Below are 22,058 nucleotides of genomic sequence, written 5' to 3'. Positions count from 1 at the left end.
TCCACAAATGACCGTGAAAGCACCATGAGTATTGATTTTGTGGTTAGGGTTTCGGCAAGTAAGGTATATTTGCAAATACAGAATCGAATAACAAGAATCAACTGTTTTGTTGCAATCATACCTTTTGGATTCCTCAATTTCAACAGCTCATATATTACCCACTTCTTTTTATCAATATTACAATCCTAACAATTCTCCATCCCTTTTCCTATATTTATTAAATATTCTACCAAGATACAAAAATCATTCTACTTGCTCTAGTTTATATTCATATAAAAGTTAAATATTAAACTTAAATCAAGCTTAGGAACAGTGAAATATGGAAGATTCCATTCCCATCAAGTACTGTAACTTGAACCATGAATTCTCAATTCTCAGAAAACAGAAATAAGAGAGTTGGAAGGGACCCTCAAGATCTTCTAGCGGCTAGCCCAACCCTGCTTGGAACACACCTATCATGTCACCCCGAGTTCTTCTTTTCACTAGACTAGACATAACCTATTCCTGCAACCGTCCTTCATACCATTCTTTTCCCCCTGAAAACCATCACTCTGCTAAACAAATAATTCACTCACCACTTTCAAACTATTCACTAAGGCTGCATTACTTCTCATCATTCCTATCACCCATCTCCTCCCATTTATGACTGCATGACTAACTATCCTTACGATTTATATTGATATTGTTCGTACCCTATGACTATAAGCGCTGTACCTTATGATTCTTGACAAATGTATCTTGTCTTTTTATGTACAAAGAGCATATGCACCAAAGACAAATTCCTTGTGTGTCCAATCACACAGCCAATAAAGAATTCTGTTTTACCCTCCAGCCCCCTAATCATCTCTGCTGCTTTTTTCTGCAGTTTCCAGAATTTCAACATCTTTTTGATAATAGAGTGACCAAAACTAGATGTAGTATTGTATTCTAAGTGTGGTCTTATGGTATTAAGGCTTCCTAAAGCGGTACTAAACGACCGATTCTACTTGTAAATAAATGTCAATTCATTGAACAGAAGACACTCCTAGATACGGGTGGGCTTGTCACATTAAAGAGAGCAGTATTACCAACAACTGGCAAACGGGGGGTTCTTTGTTATGATATGCTGCATATACAATTCTCAAGGGTTACAGACTTAACTGCCTCTCTTACATTTCCTGGCCGCTTAGCTCCTGTTTCAACGTTTCCGCTTTGAAGCCAGCGTTTCGCAGGATCTGCCCTTCCAACCCCCAGAGAAAACAAGATCCTTTAGACCTCAAAAGCTTGTTCTACGATCGATGTGTTGTTGACCTGCCACAAAAAAACCCACGTCCATTTACTAACAGGGCATAGGAAGCGAGACCAGGCCGCTCTCAATAGGAGCTTTTCGCCCTCACCCCCACCCACCCCGTACTAACTGAGCAGGTTTCCCCTTCCACAAATTTCGTATTCGAGAACGGGGGTCAAACATTGGGAGGGTATTTCAACCGCCAGGACCGGCTTCCGCCAGGCTCCAAAGCTGGGCGGTTTTCTTCTCGACCAGGAGGGAGGAACGATGCTTTCCCCGAGGCGCCTTGAGGGAGGCCCAGCTTACACCGCCCCGTCCAGGCCACCAAGCTCCACCTTCCTCGGCCTCTCCTCTCCCTACCGCCTTCCTCACCTGGCGAACGGCTTCCCCGGGGCTCGCGCGACCACCGAGCCACCCGTCTCGCCTCGCAAAATGGCGGCGCTCCTCCAAGCCACCTTCCTTCCTCCCCTCCCCGCGCCTCTTTCCCGAGACTCCCTTCGTCACGGTCGTCGTCGGTGACACCGGAGCGTTCCGACCGCCTTTCCTCGTTCCCACCTCCCCCAGCGCGCCAGGGAAGCCCGTCCGCGCGCACCCATTGGTTGGCAAGCCGTCGTAGTAACGGCCCGCTCTGGGTTTGGATTGGTAAGAGGCTCCGTCGCTCGAGCTCTGGTTTCCTCGCTCGCCTTTCTGGCGCCGGCTCGCTGAAGCTGGTCCTCCTGCTGGGATTTCGTTTGCTTTGATTTCGTTTCTCTGTCGGCAGTTGCGAATAGGTTTTTTTTTGGTTAGTTCGAAAGATCGGCTCCTATTTGCAAAAACCTCTGCAAAAGGAGTAGCTGTGCGGAACAGCTCAGTAATACAACAACAACAACAATAGCAACAGCAATAATACTTTATTGTCAGTGCACAACGTATGTACAATGAGATTGGTTGAGCTCCCTCAGTGCACCCCCCCCCGACACAATACAACTCACAGTGAAGAAAAAAAAAACCCTAACTTTAAAGTCCCAATAAATTATATTTACAAACACCCAGTCCTATTGCACCAGTGTGAACATGTTACACATAACCATCCGTTTCTGCCCCAAAGGTGTTTTTTTTTTTCAGGAGCCAACTAGACGTTCTTGTTTTGAAGACGTTTTGCTTCTCATCCAAGAAGCTTCTTCAGTTTTGACAGGCTAGTGGGGAAGCTTCTCAGAGCTGAAGAAGCTCTGCTGGCTGAGGAATTCTGGGAGTTGAAGTCCACAAGCCTTAAAGTTGCCAAGGTTGGAGTCTCCTAATCCAGTGTTTCTCAACCTTGGCAACTTGAAGTCCTGTGGACTTCAACTCCCAGAATTCCCCAGCCAGCTATACTGGCTGGGGGATTCTGGGAGTTGAAGTCCATAGGACTTCAAGTTGTCAAGGTTGAGAAACACTGTCCTAATCTAAATAGTATTTAGTCATACATCATCACAAAGGCTTTCTCTATCGGGAGCTGTTATTTATTTATTTATTTTAAAGCATCTCTTTGCAGTTTCGAGATATCCGTCTGATCTTCTCTATCACTGCCGTATCCAGACTAAACAAATAAAAACAATAGAGCGGTTTCTTCCTCCCAGCGCAACTTCCGGAGGACCGGGTTCCGCTTCCGGTTAGAATGTCGACCATGGCGGCGTTGCGGAGGCTGGCGGGCTCGCAGAGGTTGCTGGGGTTACCGGTTCGTGCGGTCTCCTCCGGCCAAACCGCGAACACCACGGTCTCTGCCCGGATCTCCCCGGCCTCTCGCCCTATGGACGTGGTTGAGTGGCACCCAATGGAGAAGGAAGAGGAGAAGAGCCCTTTCGTCAAGGTGAGAACTGTCAGAGGGGAGAGAGCTAAAAGAGCAGTGGGACACTAAGGGGCAGCTGCGTACGGGTTTCCTTCCATTTCTGTTTGAAAAGGAGGAGCGATTTCTTTTCTTTTTTTGGAAAGAGACTTCATTTTCTAAGAACATCTTTCTGTGATATGGTGTCCTCTGGGTAGGTCGGACTACAGGATTCTCAGCCAGATATTTGGGCAGCGATTTGGCCGACAGGTCTGGAGCTTTCTGAAATGTAGAAAATGTCTATCCTGGAATTATGAGTATTTATTTATTTTATTGTATTTATTTAGTTTGTCACTCATGTACACGATAACAGGAATAAGAATAAACATGAATAAGAACACAGGAAATGGGGACAGTAGGACAGGGACATTAGGCACGCTGGTGCACTTATGCACCAGTTTGTAACAAACAAAATAGTAACCTTAATGCTAACCCTGTGACCCAAGGATGCAACTACAGGCATCCTTGATTTACAACAGTTCGTTTAGTCACCATTCGAACCTAAAACGGCACTGAAAAAACTGACTTATGACCATTTTTCACACTTATGACCGTTGCAGCATCCCCATAGTTATATGATTTACAACTGACAACTGACTTACATTTATGACATTTGCAGTGTTCCGGAGTCATGTGATCTCCTTTGGCATCCTTCTGACAAGCTATGGGGAAACCAGATTAATTTAATCACGTTACTAATTTAAGAACTGCAGTTATTCACTTAACAAATGTGGGAAGTGGTAAAATGGGGCAAAACTCACTTAATAAATTTCTCACTTAGCAACTTAAATTTTGGGCTCCATTGTAGTCATAAATTGAGGATTACCTGTACTGGAGTAAGTGTAGGGTAATAAGAGTATTTGAAGGATTTTGCCCAAGAGTGCATCCTTTATGCTTCTTTCACTCAGGATTTGTGTTGCATGGAGAGATGGGAAAACTAGTGCTATATATTTTCTTCGCTCTGTTAAGTGAAAATGTTAGTATGTCTCATTTCAGTCTTACAGAATCCTGAATTGCTGTTATGATCACTAGAGAAAGTTGTTAAGTTTACAGAATCCTGAATTGCTGGTATGATCACTAGAGAAAGTTGTTAAGTTTAGGCTGCAGTTTTGAAACAGTTCTTTCTTTTTTCTTTCTATTTTAGAGAGCCATTATGTCATAGAATTATCATTGGAAAGAATCTTGAAAATCGTCATCTCCAAACCATATTCAGTGCAATATGCAACCTCAACATCAGTGGGAGATAGAAGGCTCTTGATTTTTACAAATATTAATCAAATTGCTGTCACAACATAAAAGAATCATGAACAAAGACAAATGATTCCAATTTTCCCCTCTAGTGTATTGTTTAAATTGAAGCCTAAGATAGCACCATAATATCTAAATAATATTCACATGATTAGCATTATGCCATGCATATTTTTACATTATATTAGGCCTTGATTTTTCATGGTAAAGCCCCTGGGATTGACTAAAATTAATACTCATTCTTTTTCATAGGCAGGCGGGATGTCTTGGTCAGGTATTTAATTCTTAGTTTCATTCCCATTTATAAATCAGTATTTTCACAGTTTGCAGAATTGTTTATGTGAAATATGTATGAGTTCAGTGTTTTAAAATACAATTTCATTCAATTTTATGGGATTTTAACATTCTCACTTATCTGGAAATAAATACCATCTTGGAAGTTATTTTTCAGGAACATTCATAAAAGTATCCTATAAAGTACAATTGTGATATATTGAAACAAGCCTTTCTTTCATGCAGTGTATTAACCACCAAAATCTTTTTTATGTGCCTGCATGATTTAAACAATAAAAAAACAACAAATGATAAAAAAGTAACAATAGATCCAGGGGAGCAGGAGTTCCAACAATGGCTAATATGTTCATTGTATCGTATTGTTTAAAAAAAATAGCAACAATGGGATCTTGCAGTGAGGAAAAATGAGGTGAACTGTATGATCAAATGTATACAGTATTATTTTAATAGAAGAGTATATAAATGCTTTTTTTCCTTCCAGGCAGTTGTGACAAGTTGTAGAGTTTGCCTGCACAATCCCTACAGTTTTACCGGCCAGATTTTTTCCGAAGTGGTTTGCCATTGCCTCACTCCTGTGGCTGAGAGAAAGTAACTAGCCCAAGGTCACTCAGCTAGCTTTGTTCCTCGAAAGTGGAATTAGAACTCATTCTCCCATATTCTAGCTTAATGCTTTAACTGCCACATTAAACTGGGTCTCATAAATGCTGTAGCTGGTTGCAAATAATATAAGGCATAAGAGAGAATTAAAATGAAGGAAGTACAGACAAGAAAATCAGTATGTATATTAAATAATGATTTTTTTTACTATACACTTTCCATAACAATTATCTGTTAAAGATAGGAATGAGGTTTGTGAGCATTATATAAACATCTATTCATTCATCAGCTGATTTCTTTTTCATAATCTTAATATACAATTTAGATATTGGCTTCCTATTTTACACTAATTCTAATAGTTTGTTTAAAACAGCATGTTGTATAAGCCTAAACAAGCCATGGCATAGTGTGAACCTGTCTATATGATTCTCTACTCAGAAATAAAACTTAATTCGTTGAATGTGGCATATATTGGGAATGGACCAGAGTTGATTGGAAGATAAGCAGCTATATAAATGTTTTAAATAAATTAAAACTGAACACCAGATATTTTACATAAATAAAATGTAAACTGTTCTTTGTATATATTTTTCTTTTCACCATACCGAGCCACAACTTCAAAAAGTATAACTTTATATTAAAAGGGTGATTGTGTCTTCAGTTTTTACTGTGCTTGTAAAATTTATTAAAATCAGCTGTTTTAAAGAAAATAAGAATTGTACTTTATATCTGTATGGATACCTTTATCTGGTTACAATTATTCAATTGTATATTTTAAAATGAAAAATTCTAAAAGGAATTCAGACAATAAAACGTTAGGCAGGGAATTCTGAGAGGTCCAACTTTTGGGTGGTTATTATAAAGCTAACTACTATCATTGCTGGATTTCTCTCTTCTTGCTGGATCAGTACATATGTTCCAAATCAGAACATCTACTCCACTCAAAGTAATTATCAAGGTAATCTTCTCCAACCCCTTTTGTGGGAGAGATTTAAAAAAGAAATATTCAGACCTATTAGAATTAAGTAGATAATACATCATCATCATCATTTTAGCCATTGTTCCCTGCAGAATGAAAGCCTCTTCCACATGTTTCCAACCAATACAGTCCTTAACTTTCTTTTGCCAATTGGGCCTGAAATACTTATTGATTTAATTGATCCATCTTGTAAGTCTCTTTCGCGGACACTTTTTATCCAATGGGATCCATTGTATCATTGCCTTGTTCCACCTGCCTTCAATTCTTTTTGCTATGTGACCAGCCCATTTCCATTTCAATTCTTTTATTCTCTTGATATCATACACTTTTGTTTGTTTTCTAATCCATATGCAGGTCTTTCTGTCTTGTCTCGTAATGCCAAGCATGTATCTTTCCATGGCTCTTTGCACTACTCATAGCATTTGTATCGATTATGATGTTGGTGTCCATCAGGATGGATAAAAATTGATGATACTTTTTTTAAAAAAAAAAATTGAATTTTTAAAATTTAAATCAGTTTTTGCTATTTTTATCAAATTTATTTTAATAAAATGCTTTTGGAGTAAAAATCTATCTAAAGAAAAATATATATTTAAGATACATTAATAATTTAGTTTATTCAGCATGAAATGGAGCTTTGTTATGTAGTCTGATGCTGTATATTCTGCAATATTTACATTTTTGGTAAACTCATTCAAAGAATCCAAGCTCTGCAAGCTAAATAGGAAACCTTCATTTTGTTTGCAAATAATAATATTAAAGAATCTAACTACTAGCAAGAATGAATGCTTACGTCTAAAGAGCACCTGTCATTTCAGATCCATCATGGCAGTGCCTGTTAGTGGGCATCCACTCACCTGCTGCCTGCCACATCCCTCACCTTGTGTCATTGCTGCATCATCAGCCATCCCATTAAAGTGAATGGGACTGTCGGTGACTCAACAGTGAGTCAGAGGAGGAGCCGCAGTGGGACAGACAGGACAGTTGCTTTTTAAAATTTATGTTTTAAATCAAGCCTTTTTACTAGTGATTTAAATTGTGATTTAAATTGACTCGATTTAAATCAGATCCACCCTGGTGTTCATGTTTCACCGGCATATGTTAGAGCAGGTAGCACACACTGATCAAAAAGTTTTCAGGCATAGGGGGAGATTGTTCTTAAAAATTCTGCTTAGCTTACTGAATGCTTGCCAATCACATTTAACACACTGTCCAGTTTTCGTTATTGTATCACCTTCTATTGAGATCCATTGGCCAAGGTATACTATATATAGTGGTCTGCTACATCTAGTTCTTCTCCAGATATTTTTTTCCCCCTTTGGTGGATTTATTAAACATAACCTCGCTGTTTTTCAGTTTATTTTTAAGCCAAATGGTTCTCCTGTTTTGTGAAACTTTGGTATGTGTAGCTCTTCTAGGTCTTGTGTGAAAAGAACAATGCCAGCTGCAAATCTCAAATGATTTAAATAATGGTTATTTATGATATGGTTAGTGATTAGATTAACCCATTATGTTAAGCTGTAATTTACTTTTATCACCATTTGATCAAATGGAAAAAGCCACAGTGGTTTAATGTGATGCATGAGCTCAGCCAGTGTGGGGTTTCTAATTTTTTAGACTGTAACCTCAACAAGAGCTTTTCTTTTAGTGGAAGAAAAAGATAGGAAGTTTGCTTCCAGTCTTACAGCCAAGACCAAAAAGCTCCTGCAGTCTTCCTCTATACTTTTTGAAGGCACTGTTAAAGAAAGGTAAAGGTTAAAGAAAGCTGTTTTCAAACAGATTCACAGAAAAATAAAAATTCAGTTTTTCCCTTAGCACTTTGACTGGATGTATTTTGTTGGGGGATTTAAAGCATTAAAGTTCTGTGTAGGTTTACTAATAGTGATGAGCCAGTTGAATATTATAACCACTGTTAACATATTATGTGTATCATCAGTTCATGCTTTCTGATCAGCAGAGATTAGATTTTTCCTGGTGGAAGCAAATGTCTTCCCATGAGATTATGTTACTTGGAGTGACTTAATAAAAGAAAGTAATGGAAAATTGATGTTCTTTTTTTTTTAGAGCACTTTATTTTAGGGATAAAAATATTCCTGGGTATTTGTAGTGGTATGAATGGCTATTTTTATTCATAAATGATGAGCCAAGGTGACACAGTGGTTAGAGGGCAGTACTGCAGGCTACTTCAGCTGACTGCTAGCTGCAGTTTGGTAGTTCAAATCTCACCGGCTCAAGGTTGACTCAGCCCTCCATCCTTCCAAGGTGGGTAAAATGAGGACCCAGATTATTGAAGGCAAGAGGCCGACTCTAAACTGCTTAAAGAGGGCTGTAAAAGCACTTTGAAGTGGTATATAAATCTAAGTGCTATTACTAAAAGGTTTTATGGTTCAATATTGGTCTTTTAGTTCATATTTCATATGTAAGTTTTAAAGACTTTTCTAATGCCATAATAATTTATTATTAAAAGTGGTTGTGCATGCCATCCCTTCATGAAGGACAATCTAATCTGTGTCCTCTCAAAGGGTACAGTGTCTGATACAAGACTGCCAATATTAATTTTACTTAATTCAGCCTTCTGCTAGAGAAAAAAAAGGTCATTTAAAAATAAAGGCAAGAGTTCCTGGACTAGAAAAGAGTAGTGTTTTTCCCTTTGAAAAGGGGAAGAGAAGTAGAGGATCTTTGCTTCTGGGAGATTTTATTTCTGTAGAAATAAATAACAGATTTTAGCCAGGAATTTGTGTTAGATTCTTGTTTTATGTTTCTCTGTAGTGCAAGTCTCCATGAATTTAGAATATTGTGGTTTATATCATTCTTCAATCAGTTCCATATTTTTTCTTTATAGCTTCCTTGTGATCTATGATTTAATTTGGAATCCAACATGAGTTTTTTTGGTTATTGTGGTAGGAATCACCCCATCTGTAACAGATCAATGTTGTTTTATGGTCTGACTGAAATATTTCATTCCTTTTGGATTTTTCTTGTTTAATATTGAATATTTGAATCTCAAGGTTTTAGCTCCAAGAATAAAGAAGCTATGAACTTTTTAAGTGCTAAGTGGATACTGTTCACTTAAATGAGTGCTATAAAAAATAACCTTTAGAAGCCATTGGGAGATTGAGTCAGCTTTCCAACAACTAACCTTCTTATATAACGTGTTACTATGGACATATTCTTTCATAGTCCTTGACTTTTTCAGAGATTAGTATTCTTGAGCCAGTATTTGCTTTTCAATTTTGTAGACTTTTAGGACAATAAATATTCATTGTTAGCTTTAGAGAACATGGGGTTGACCTGTAGAGTCCTTGGTTGTCTCTAAACTTGGCTTTTTTTCTGCAGATGTTTCATTGCCCAACAAGGTAACATCATCAGTGCCACAAGGAAGTGGGGTTTCGTCTCTGTTTATATACAGATATTCCTTAACTTACGACCACAATTGAGTCCAAAATTTCTGTTGCTAAAGGAGACAGTTGTTAAGTGAGTTTTGACCCATTTTACTATCTTTCTTGCCACAGTTGTTAAGTGAATCTGGCTTTCCCATTGACTTTGCCAGAAGGTCACAAAAGGTGATCACATGACCCTGGGACACTGTAACCATCATAAATATGAGCCAATTGCCAAACGCCTGAATTTTGATCATGTGTCCATGGGGATGTTGCAAAGGGTCGTATGTGTGAAAAATGCACTGCTAGGTAAGAGTTTCCAGGCTTCTTTATAAAGTTGAATTATAATATTATAACATCCCTTTTTTGAATTTCGTGACTTAAGGACCAACTGGAACTCTAGGTTTCTCAGCTACTATATCCACTGATCTTGGAATAGCTGGTACATCTGGCCACATGGTGGCGGTGTGACTCCATGTGCTATTATAACTAGGGTTTTTTGTTCTGTTTAATTGCTACAGCATGTATGATTGTTGATCCTGCCCTCTGTAGCTTTGGTGCCTCAAGGAAATTTTAAGTAGCAGGGCAAGAGATCAAGCACTTCACATTTTACCATTACCTTTATTGAAATGTTCAATTCAGAGTCATCTAATCATTGTCTGGTTAGGTGAGACAAGAGCTAAAAAGATATCATAATATCCATTGTGTTTAGTGAGAATTGTAGCTATTTGCTACTAGACAGGAAAATGTATTATTGGAGGAGTTGGATGTTGCTTCGTTCTTTCTTATCCATGTATGTTTTTCACCCTTTGCTATAAGTTCGTCATCCTCTCACAGTTTCAGTTAACTAAAATAATTTTGTTTCTGTTTCTCTAATTTCTCTGTCTCTTTTCGATATGGATTGTTGCAGGATTGCTGGTAAAAAGAAACTTTACAGGAAAGCATGATGGTTTGCTTAGAGTAGGTGCTAGAGCGCCAATGAATACAGATTGTTACCTATTCAGGCATTTTAGTAGAATTTTCTCCTACTGAGAAATTATGTCAACATTTGCAAAGAGCACACACATCTCTACTTGACAAGATGCAGGAAAATGAAAACCTCAAATGCGTTATAAGATTTTGACAAAGGCTATCTAGCTGAAAGTGGTGTTGAAAAAAATCCATGTTTTGTCTCTTGAATGAACAACTAAATATATATGCTTTTCTCACCTGATTCAGGAAGCGAGAAACCATCTCCACTTGTTTCTTGATTTGCAGGGCCCAAAGCTACCAAGTATACAATAACAGGGATTTTAGAATTTAAGACTGCGCTGGGGATCTTGGAAAGTTCTTTGACTAGGAGTTATTTTTCTGTATTTCACATCTTGCAACCTACCTTATTTTTATTTTTTTTAATCAGTACTGGTATCTCTAGGATACTGATATTCCTTTGTATGCAATTGAATCTTCCATTCAGTTGGAGCTGAATTTCCAACCGGCTACTGGTGAAGTACATCTTTAACAGCAGTTTGCCATAAAATAAGTGAAGTTATTTGCATTAGCCAGTCAGTACACACTACTCACAGTTGCACAATTTTCCTGACTCCAAACATTTATCATCCTACATATTTAACCAAATATCATTTCTAGTTTACAGAAGGGTAGGAGTGTGTGGGTTGGTGGGGTTTTTTTCCATTAGTATTATGTACCCAGTGCTATGAATGTTTGTGTTGAGTACTACATAATATCCTACTGTGAATATAAAATTGTGTTATGTAATTTCTCAAATAGTACATCAGGAAGTGTTCTTCTGATTTTTGCCTTTGTGGGAATACATAAAATCAGCTGTAGTGATTTGTAAACTATAGCTTTTAGTTTAATGTGTTTTAAACTATTTAAAAGCCTTAGAGAATAAAAATATCCTTTCCTACATCTGAAAAAATAATAAAGCAGGCATCAGACATCCTTTGCTAAGAAAGGCATTCTGGAAATAGGCCAGAATTGAAAAAGAAGAATGTCATTTGAATTAATATCGCTACAATTTAGGTATATGTTTCTTCTACAAAATATCGACCCTGTTATGTGCACAAAGGTGGAAAGATTTGACTTTACCCACAATGGAGGAATGATACTGCGGATGGTGGAAGCTCATGAAATATCCAATTTGACTGCTTTAGAGAAAGGACATCGTGTAAATTTAATGGTGATTAGAAATCTCTTATTGACTTCTTATGGGAAGCAAAATAAGTCATAATATATTGTTTTCAGGATTAGATTAAAAATAATAAATTATGGAGAAAGCATAAACAATGCTGCATTTATTTATTTAAATTGGTTTACCACTCATCACACCCCAAGTCAACTCTATAACCATAAAAGAAGATTATTTTATATTTTTACTTATAACTGCTGCTAGAGAAAATTGGAAGTCACTCCTTTACCATTCTTTTTTTTTCTTCTTTTCTTTGATTGCTGCACCTTTGCCTTTGCTCTCTTGTTCTTTCCTTTATTTTTCCATTTTAAATATTCTGATTAGTTTTTATTCTGCTTTTAAATTTTATTTAAAAAGAAGTTTCCTCCACAAAGTGGCCCCTTTGTCTGTTATTCTTCTTTCCGAATAGATTTCTGATTTTCTGTCTCAGTTGCTTTATTATTATTATAGCCACAAACTTTCCTATACTGTAGTACTGAAGCTGATGTCTGGTAGGTAGGCAAACAGCATTTTCTCTGCCAAAGTAATGAGTTTTGAGACCCACTGTTTCCATCACTATGGTGATAGTGAAGCCATTATGATGCTGTGCTGTTTTAAGGGGCAATATTCTTGAAAGTTAGGTTACCGCCACCAGACTAATTTATGAATTTGACGAAAATTGGGATGAAATTAGGGTTGTCCTAATTTAGTTACTGTATGAGAGATGAAAAATAGTATCTTTACATAGATTTCTTTTCCTGCTGTTTCTGAGAATACTTTAGAGCAGGGGTCCCTAACCGCCATTCTGTAGACCGGCATCATGCCGCGGCATACCAGCAACTGGGCCACGGAAACAAGGGAAGCCCCATCTGCAGGATGCAGGCTGCATGCAAAGCCCCTCCATTCCACAGAAAACCACTTCTCCACCAAATTGGTCCCTGGTGCCCAAAAGGTTGGGGGCTGCTGTGTTAGAGGTAATACTATTTCTCATGCTGGCTGAACTTGAGATTTCCAGAGAAATCATGTGAATTTTAGAGAAAACTCATATTTGTGTTGTTCTTGATTGAATTCGTTATAGAAATAATAATCATGGTCCTTTAACACAATCAGTAGATACTGACAAATAATTTTAAGTTACGTGAATTATGTTTGAAAAAGGAGTTCCTGTGTGGGCTGGAACGTTGGTGTAGTTCTGTCATTGACTGCCTTCCATTAACAAATGGGTTGTTGTAGCATGTATTCATACCACTCCTGAGCAACCATCAGGGGCCGCCCTGTTCTTAGCATAATAAACAGATGCTGTGTTTGTTAAAGATCACGCAAAACACTAAGTGATCATGTATTTTGTTTGATTTTTGACTTGTAAGTTGCTCAAACGTAGCTAATTGTAGCTTTTGCAATAACTAAAAGTAATAGAGACCATGACTTAGCAAGGATACAGGACTGCAGTCAAGCAAGAAAGAATGGGGATAAAAGGAAAAAAGGCTCAATTGCATTATAGTTTCAGGAAAGAGTGGAAAGTAAATTGCAGAGAAGGAAGATTATTTGTAATTGAATTCTGAAATCCCATCTGCCCCCAATTCTTTTGGGAACAAAGTTTTCAAGATTAATTGAAACTGTACAGTGCTATCATTGTGCCTCCTGCTTCATTTATAAGCACACTTCCTTTCCCATCCTTCATCACTCAAATCTGGGCACAGTATCAACTGCATCTTGACACCTTTGATCTACTTTCCTTTTTCAGATCTCATTTCTAATCCTTGCATGGTACTATGTGGGTCAGAGGAAACACAGCAATGCAGGTATAAGATTTACTGAATATACAAAGGAAACTTTCACAGTAGTCGGAATTTGCAGCTTCTTGTTTCTCAGAAATGTGTGGTGGCTTGTATTGGGATAGAGAATTGTCCATATCTTAAGACGTCACAGAGGTTTTGTGCTTGCTCTCTTTGCTGAAATGGGGACACTAATTTGTCTATAAGCCCTTTTTTAATACTTTTGTACTTGGCCCATGGTGAGAAACCCAATTCCTAGTGTTAAGGAGCATGCGACAACTCTTTGATGGATGGGGTTCAGAGCCAGCATATCTATTGGATGGACAGCTGGGATCCAGGCTTCTTGGAAGCATTGAACAGCTGGCTGATTGCTTCCCTCCCAGAGAGTCATTCCTACTGGAGCATCTGCCTACTGCACCTGTGCTGCTTTTCACTAGAAGACACCCAAAGCGGCAGTATCCCTATTCTAGTTGTTTCACTTGAGTTCCATTGAAAGAAAGAGCTGGATCAGATCCAGGTTAAAACTTTACGCTTGAGAGTACAACATATAAATGGTGCTATTCTCCCAACGATCAAAAAAGGAGCACTTGTTGCTTGCATACCTTTCATTCAGTCCCATAGTATTTGCACAGGACAATATGGAAATGTGAGCTTTGAATGGTGAAAATGCCATCCCCGACTGCAAGAAATATGTCCTTGAGGTGCTGACTGAGTGATTGCTACTTGTGGAATAAATAGGACTGTTGGAACAATGTAAGACAGCCATGCTCCAAGGGAACTAGTCACTAAGTGAGACAAAACAGGAATTTGAAATGGAACAACTTGCTGCGGGCAACTCGCCACGGCCAACTTGTCATGGCCAACTCACTGTGGGACAACTTGCCACGGGACAACTCGCTGCGGGACAATTTAACAATTCTATTTATTTATTTTAAATAAATAAATTATTCTAAATTTTGCCATTCATATTTCATTCTGTCCCTCCTTTTGCATCCTTTTTTAATGATTCTTTTCCACTATTTCTTTGATATTAATGTAACTCTTGTCCTGCAATGAGTTGACTGTGGCAAGTTGTGCCGCAGGGGATTGGCCCTGGCAAGAAGTTGGCCATGGTGAGTTAGCTGCAGAAAATTTCATAGACCCCTGGGAGTTTGCCAGAAGGACCAGTGGAGAAGCCCCTAAATTTTTTCCCCTTTAAGTCGATAGCTGGTATTTGTCTAATCTGACATCCTACCAAGAGAGCAAGAAGCACTAAAAGTCATTATGCCCCAGTAAGCAAAAATGAAGTTGAAGGAATAAAAATCAACAACTGTGATTTGCAACCTGTTGCTTAGTGACCATTTTAAATTAAGACAGACCCCTCCAAAAAAGTAACTTACAACCCAGATTCAAAGTTCCGGCAGCCACCCCATATCCAGATGCTCACATTTTGGGTTCTCAGCAACTGGCCTGCATTTTGCAGCCATTTGCAGCATATCCCTCGGTCATGTGAATGTGATTTACATTTTTTGCCAGAAACCAGACAATGGGTTCACTTAACCAGCTAGATGCTCCTTTAACTGCCACACCTCCCAAAAATAATCATAAATTTGTGTCAGTCACCCGCTGACCCGATTAACAATCCCCGTGACTTAAGACCATAATTCCAGGCTCAATTATTGTCGTAGGTTGAGGACCAGCTATATACTCCTACTTTAAAACAAGCTGACATACATAAATGCTGGCTTGTACATTTCCTTGAAGAATCAGGCAAAGGATTGGAGCACTTTAGCTGTTGAGAAAAGATGAGGATTTATCAGTTGTACAAAGAGATTGTATGACAGAAGCTGACAGTAAAAGCAGTTTCCGTTCAGGAAGACAATCAAAACCCAGGATTAAAAATCAATAGCTGAGAATAACAACTAGAAGAAGAGGATGTGGATGATATTATGTACTGTGGGAACAGAAACAATTTTTAGAGATGAAACATGTTCTGAGCAATTTAGTAGGAAGAAAAAAAATCCATCATAGTAAATTTATAACGTACTCTGTAAAAAGGCTAAAAGAAAAGCAGTGATAATTTGTGAGTCACTACAGGAAGGAATCCAAACAAATAAAACAATCAAATAAATTTTTAAAAAACAGCAACAGAACACCTCCTCACCAGCAATCAACACCCAGATAAGCAGGGTGAACACCAGGAGAGCAATCCGGCAGTAAATAATACCCTAATCAAGGAACTACTAGCTCAAACACTCAAGTAGTAAATAACAGCCTAATCAAGGAACTACCAAGGAGAAAACAACCCCATCAACACTGTCAGGGCAAGCTGCTGTATATAAACAGAGAGCAACACCCTGCACTTCTAGCACTGAAAAATGAATGGGGCTATACTTCCGGCTCAGGCTAATGAGCAACTGAGGATCTTCTTGGAGTCATAGCTCTTGCTTCAAGAGTAAGCGATCGTTGTCGCTAGGAAGGCCTTTGCACAAATTTGTCTACCCCCCCCACTTTTTACTGTGTTGTAATAAATCTTTATACATTGCATTATTTCAATTCACTGATGTTATATAATTAAATATTATTGACATTCCTTTATTATATATTATAGCTTAGAAAAGAGGTAAAAGAAAAAAAGGATTCTATATGTCATCCCTAATTTCAGATATCAACCTCCAAAACATAAACTAATTTGGCTTTTTCATTCAAAATTGAATATTATATTGAAAAAAGAACTGTGTATTTGTTATATGATAAATATTTTAATCTTAAATTGCTTAATATTAAATATAATACTACTAAACTAAATGTTAAATATTGTCAGTCATCATATATGAATTGCATAGCCGTATAAATGTGTTAAATAAATAAATAGTCTCAATTGTTTGTTTCTAGATGTGTGTGTGGGTAAAGAAAAAAGAAAATGAAGAAAAAACTATTAAGACTTCTGATTTCCTCCTTTTTATAGTTCTGCTAATTTGCAATATCTGTAGGCATTTAGACCCCATTAGAAGCTATATTATATTTGCCCTGCTGTGTAATGTCTTGAATGTATGATTTTTGGCTTGATTTTTGGCTTAAATTAAATGTACACTTCCATTGTGTATACAGTATATATACTACTGGGTTTGCCATTGCTGCTTATCCCCCAAAATCTAAATTTCAAATCAGATATTGTTGGAATTGTGTCTTTTTTCCATGTTGAGCAAAATTTCTTCTTGCTGCTATATACATGTATCTCATTAAATTATGATGTTGATTTTCTGAGAGTAGTAAAAAAAAGTTGTAGTTTCATTTCAAATTTAAATTCCAAGAATTTCTGTATTATACAAGATATGTTTTTCATGTAGCAAAAGCTTCCTTAGGTTTCATGACATTTTCAATATTTATTACTGTATAGTTTATGCACTCCTAGCTAGATTGGGAAGACCCTCACTGACGCTTTATTCATCTTATATTTGGACTGTTGCAATGTGATCTATATGAGCCTGTCCATGAAGACCACTCAGGAGCTGCGGCTAATCCAGAACCCAGTGGCATAGGCAGTTAGAACAGCATACCCATATAAGAGCATTGTTTCATGAGCTTCATTGCTTACCAGTAGGTTTTCAGGAACAATTTAAAATGCTAGTTATCACGTATAAAATCCTTTGAGACATAAGGCTTATGGGACCAGCTGTATTCCATAGCTTCCATACATCCTATTATAATCAACCTGTTTTGGCTCTTCTTCATTAGACAGTGAAACTTGACGGAATCCAGGTAAAGTGCCTTGTCTGTCACAGTACCTCCTCTCGGGAAGGATCTCGAAGAGCCGAGGTGGTGCAGTGGGTAGAGTGCAGTACTGCAGGCTACTTCAGCTGACTGTTATCTGCAGTTCGGCGGTTCAAATCTCACCAGGCTCAAGGTTGACTCAGCCTTCCATCCTTCCGAGGTGGGTAAAATGAGCACCCAGACTGTTGGGGGCGATATGCTGACTCTGTAAACCGCTTAGAGAGGGCTGAAAGCCCTATGAAGCGGTATATAAGTCTAAGTGCTATTGCTATTGCTATCTCTCCCCCACCTCCGAGATTGTATAGCTCTCACCCTAACCCAATTTAAAGAAACCCTTAAAACATGGTTCTTTCCCCAGGCCTCAAGTTAGCGGTTGGTGGATGTATTGGTGATGTTTGGTTTGGTAGTGTTGGTGTGCTTTTTCCAGGTATTTGTTTTGTAGAATAATTCTATTTTACGTTGGTCTTACCTTGTATGCTATTTAGAGTTGGGGAGCCTATATAAATTGAAGAAATAAATACATTTAATGAATAAATAAGCAGTTACGTGATATGCTGAAGAAATGATGTTGATTTGTACCAAGAAAAGTGTACATTCAAAACCATGGAAATGATTGTAATGTTTTGACTTTATTCTGCTTTGATCACACCCCACTTTGTCCTGTTTTGGGTATCATGCTATAAGATGGATTCAGATTCAGAGAATGGCAGTGACAATGATCAGGGCATTAGATATTCATCCATATGAAAAGAGAATGAAGGAGCTGACTGTTTAGCCTGGAGAAAGGATGACTGGATGGGGTAGGATAGTATTCTCAAAATATTTGAAAGGATATCTCACAGAAGAAAGCAAAACCTGTTCTCTTGTATTTCGGAATGCAGGATAGGCAAGAATGGATCTAAGTTTTTCAAAGACATATTTTTCATATTTATTAGAAGAGGTATCCACAGGCTATGGTTACAATAAAAAGTTAGGATGGTAGCCACAAAGATCTGATTGAAGCTCTGTCTGGTTTTTATTGGATCATGCATATAGTGCACATAAAAAACACTTTAATTGCTCTATTACAGCCACCGTTGCCTTTTTTTTAAATTGTAGTCTGTGAAAACCCTTGAGCATTAGGAAAAAACACCTTGTAACAGTAAATGCAGTTTAACACTAGAACTAATAAGAGAGGTGGAGATTTCATCCTCATTCGGTGTACTCAAAATCTAGATTGTTCTTTGTCTGAAATTATTTATTTTGTCATATTTAAGAACCGCCCACCTGCCTCATACAGGGAATCTGAGCAGTGTATGATAAAATATTAAAAGCATGAAGAAACAATATATACAATTAAAAAGAAGCAAGAGATGTTAAGAATCACTTAAAAGGCAAGGGAAAGGGATTTCAGAGCACCAACCAATCCCAAGACCTCATGTTCATCCGCTTTAAAAATGCTTTAATTTGGATTCCTGAATTGAACGGATGATTGAGCTTGATCATACAGCATGACCATTCCAACCCTGTGTTTCTGATTGTACGATGGAAGGTGCCCGTGCAATTAAATCTGTTTCTCCTCAATCAAGTTTGGCACTTAAAATTTATCAGTTGAGAGGGATTCTTGTCTGATCTAGATTGGTAGCCGCAATCAAGGAAATGTAATTTATATTTTCACTGAATCCATGCATTCCATTGTAAAATGAATTGAAACAAGGTCTTTTTTTTAAGTTTTTTTTTTCATTTTCATAACATAATCACATGTATACTATTACATAGCCAACATCGTATTGTATTATTAAATGTTTACATCAATTCATCTTACCATCAACTCCCAAAAACGATTATTGGCTCTTCTGCTCTCCATACACCATATTTGTACCTTATCCATCACTTTCTTCTCCCTTTCTCCTCCCTCTCCCTATCTCCTTTCTTCCTTCTGTCATCCTTCTCTTCTCCACTTCCCCTTCCTCTCTCCTTCTCCTCTCTCCCCTTTCCACTCCTCCTTTCTCTCCTCCTCCTCCTCCCCCCGCCCTCTCTCCTATCCCTCTCTTCTTCCCTTGCCCCTCTCCTCTGCTTCACACTGAATTGAGACTAGGTCTTTAATGCAACCTTGGAAATACAATTTTGTCACTAGTAACTTTCAATATCATAGAGGCCATTCATAGTTTATTGTTTGCTTTATGTACACTTACAAAAGAAATAGCAAGCAGTATGCTGTTTAGGTAGTGGTGAAAGGAAAGAGACTGTAGAACGCCTATAATCTGATCCGGTTGGATCATTAGTGCTGTTAACCACATTTCCTGGGTTTCTTCCTTCCACATGTATTGGACTGCGGTTTCATCAGTTCTCAATCAATGACCATGGCCAGAGAAGATTATGAGGTGCATAATCCGTGTCATTAGGAAGATAGCAAGTTGGAGAAGCCTGAATTAGAGGATAGAGCTAAAGTCATTAAGTACATTATTTGCTACCAAACGAGATAGTTTGGCATCTTCTATTTTGTCAATTGTATGCAATGTGTTCAAAGACCACATGTGTTCAATTTAACTATGGTACATTAAACTATGGTTTGTTAAATGAGTCATAACTCACTTCAATCATTTCCTTATGTGAGCTGAAATCAAAGTAAGCACCTTAAGGTTATTGTTTTGTGAACAATTATTGTACTGTGAACTCAGCCATTGTCTTGTAGGCTGCATACACTTCTCAGTGTTTCATTGCTATTGCTGGCACTCATCTCAAGTGGCAGTGAATGTTAATAAGTTACTTTTCAATGTCACCTCATTTGTCATAGGAAACAATACTGAGTTAGACAGTTTCTGTTTCAATGTTTAATTTGACCTCTCAAATTTTCCTTTTCTTTGATGATTGGGAAAACATTGCTCTTTATTGGCATTTTAGAGCATGTATAAATGCCCACATGTCAACAAAGTTAGCAATGTTTCTAATAATGAAAAATGGAAGTATTCATTAAATACTACTGTAGAATGGTGTTATGGAAAAGAGCTGGTATGAGAAGGCATTGGTCCATCAGCTAGAAAGATAAATAAAAGATCAGCTAGAAAGATAAAAGATCTAGATCAGCTAGAAAGATAAAAGATCTAGATCAGCTAGAAAGATAAACAAAGATAGATAAATAAAAAAGAACCGTACAGAGGAATCGTGACTTCAAAAACCATTGACTAGAAAGACTGGTCTAAACATATTGGCAATATATCCATCTTCCCCAATTTATTTACCATATTATAAAGTAAAAGGTGTTTGACGGGGAAGTAAATGGACTTATCCTCTTTTTTTAGTGCCATATTTTTTTATCAAACTTTGGCTTATAATGTATCCACTCAAATTATTTTCTTATTTCATTTCCTGATACCATAGGTATCTATGAATATGCCTAAGCCAGCTGCTTTCATGATACCGGTAGATGTTCTGCTTTATCCATTCAGTTATCCATGTTAGACAGCAATCATCGTAATATAATTTAAGATTAGGAAATGCAAAATTCTAAATCTTTCTGTTGTTTTTTCCCCCCACTGCAGGGATGGGCTTCAAAAATTTTAGCAAGGGGTTCTCTGCCCGGTTGCTGGGTGGGCATGGCCATGGAGGGCGTGGCCTAGTCGGCCTCCTGCACCACAGTGGGGGAGGGTGTTTTTGCTCTCCCCAGTCCCCAGAGGCTTTTTTTGAAGCCTCCGGGAGGGCAGAAATGGCCTCCCCAGGCTCCGGTGGCCCTCTGGAGGTTGGAAAACCCATTTCCTGCCTTCCTGAACTTCCAGTAGTCCCATTTTTCACCCTCCCTGAGCCTCCGGGCACACCCTGCACTTACCTGCACCCAAAATGGGCTGCGTGGGCACTCCTGGGAGGGGCGAGGTGGGCGGGGCGGGGCCAGCCAGGAGTGGGATTTGGGGGTTCTCCGAACTGCACAGAATCTTAGCTAGAGGTTCTCCCCAAACCCTGCGAACCCACAGCAGCCCACTCCTCCACCCTTTATAAATTGTTGAGATTTTGGAAAAAATTCAGAGAAGAGCAACTAAGAGGCCTAGAGACTAAAACAGAACAGCTGTAGGGTTTGGGTAGTCTAAAGAAAATAAGAATTGTGGGTGACATGATAGTAGTATTACAGTACTTGAGGGGCTGCCACAAAGAAGAAGGAGTCAACTTATTCTCCAAAGCACTGGAGGGCAGGAAAAGAAACAATGGTTGGAAACTAATCAAAGAGAGAAGGAACTTGGAATTAAGGAGCAACGTCCTAGCAGTGAGGACAATCAACCAGTGGAACAGCTTACCTCCAGAAATTATGGGCATTCCATCACTGGATGTTTTTAAGAAGAGTCTAGACAGTCATTTATCTGAAATAGTATAGTTTCTCCTGCTAGAGCAGGGGGCTGGACTAGAAGACCGCCAAGATCCCTTCCATCTTATTCTATTCTATTCTCAGTTTTACGGTTCTTGCCAGTCCTACACTTTTGATTATCTGCTTGTAGGATGGTGTTATGGAAAAGAGCTGGTATGAGAAGGCATTGGTCCATCTAACCCAATTTTGTCTACACTGACTGCTAGTAGCTTGTCGGGATTTTAGTGAGTGGTTTTCTTAAACCCAGAGTAGGAGTTCCCAGGATTTGAATCTTAAGATTGTACACTTGCAAAGCGTCAGTCATGCAATTGAACTTCAGCCTTTCACACTGCACTTGATGAAACCTCACACAATTATAAGCATTATATGTCCTGCCTTAAGGGATTTAAATACAGGTTAGATATTAATGTCACTAAATGGCA

General features: G+C 38.2%; 2 protein-coding genes across 2 annotated transcripts in view; one reads left to right on the top strand and one right to left on the bottom strand.

The window, feature by feature from the left end:
• The window catches only part of RBM10 (RNA binding motif protein 10), a 32,726-nt gene extending 30,896 nt beyond the window's left edge, over positions 1 to 1,830 (bottom strand). The window contains exon 1 of the mRNA XM_032210284.1: positions 1,640 to 1,830. The gene's annotated coding sequence lies outside the window, so the exon portion shown is untranslated. The remainder of the gene's footprint in view (positions 1 to 1,639) is intronic.
• A 1,038-nt stretch (positions 1,831 to 2,868) lies between these two features.
• Positions 2,869 to 22,058, top strand: part of NDUFB11 (NADH:ubiquinone oxidoreductase subunit B11) — a 51,195-nt gene continuing 32,005 nt past the window's right edge. Inside the window, exon 1 of the mRNA XM_032210287.1 lies at positions 2,869 to 3,092. Coding sequence (XP_032066178.1) covers positions 2,901 to 3,092 — 192 coding nt within the window. The 5' untranslated portion in view covers positions 2,869 to 2,900. The remainder of the gene's footprint in view (positions 3,093 to 22,058) is intronic.

The sequence above is a fragment of the Thamnophis elegans genome, chromosome 2 (genome assembly GCF_009769535.1).
Source record: "Thamnophis elegans isolate rThaEle1 chromosome 2, rThaEle1.pri, whole genome shotgun sequence".
Classification (NCBI taxonomy): Eukaryota; Metazoa; Chordata; class Lepidosauria; order Squamata; family Colubridae; genus Thamnophis; species Thamnophis elegans.
Note: the sequence above shows the minus strand (reverse complement) of the source record. Positions and strands in the feature narration are given on the sequence as shown.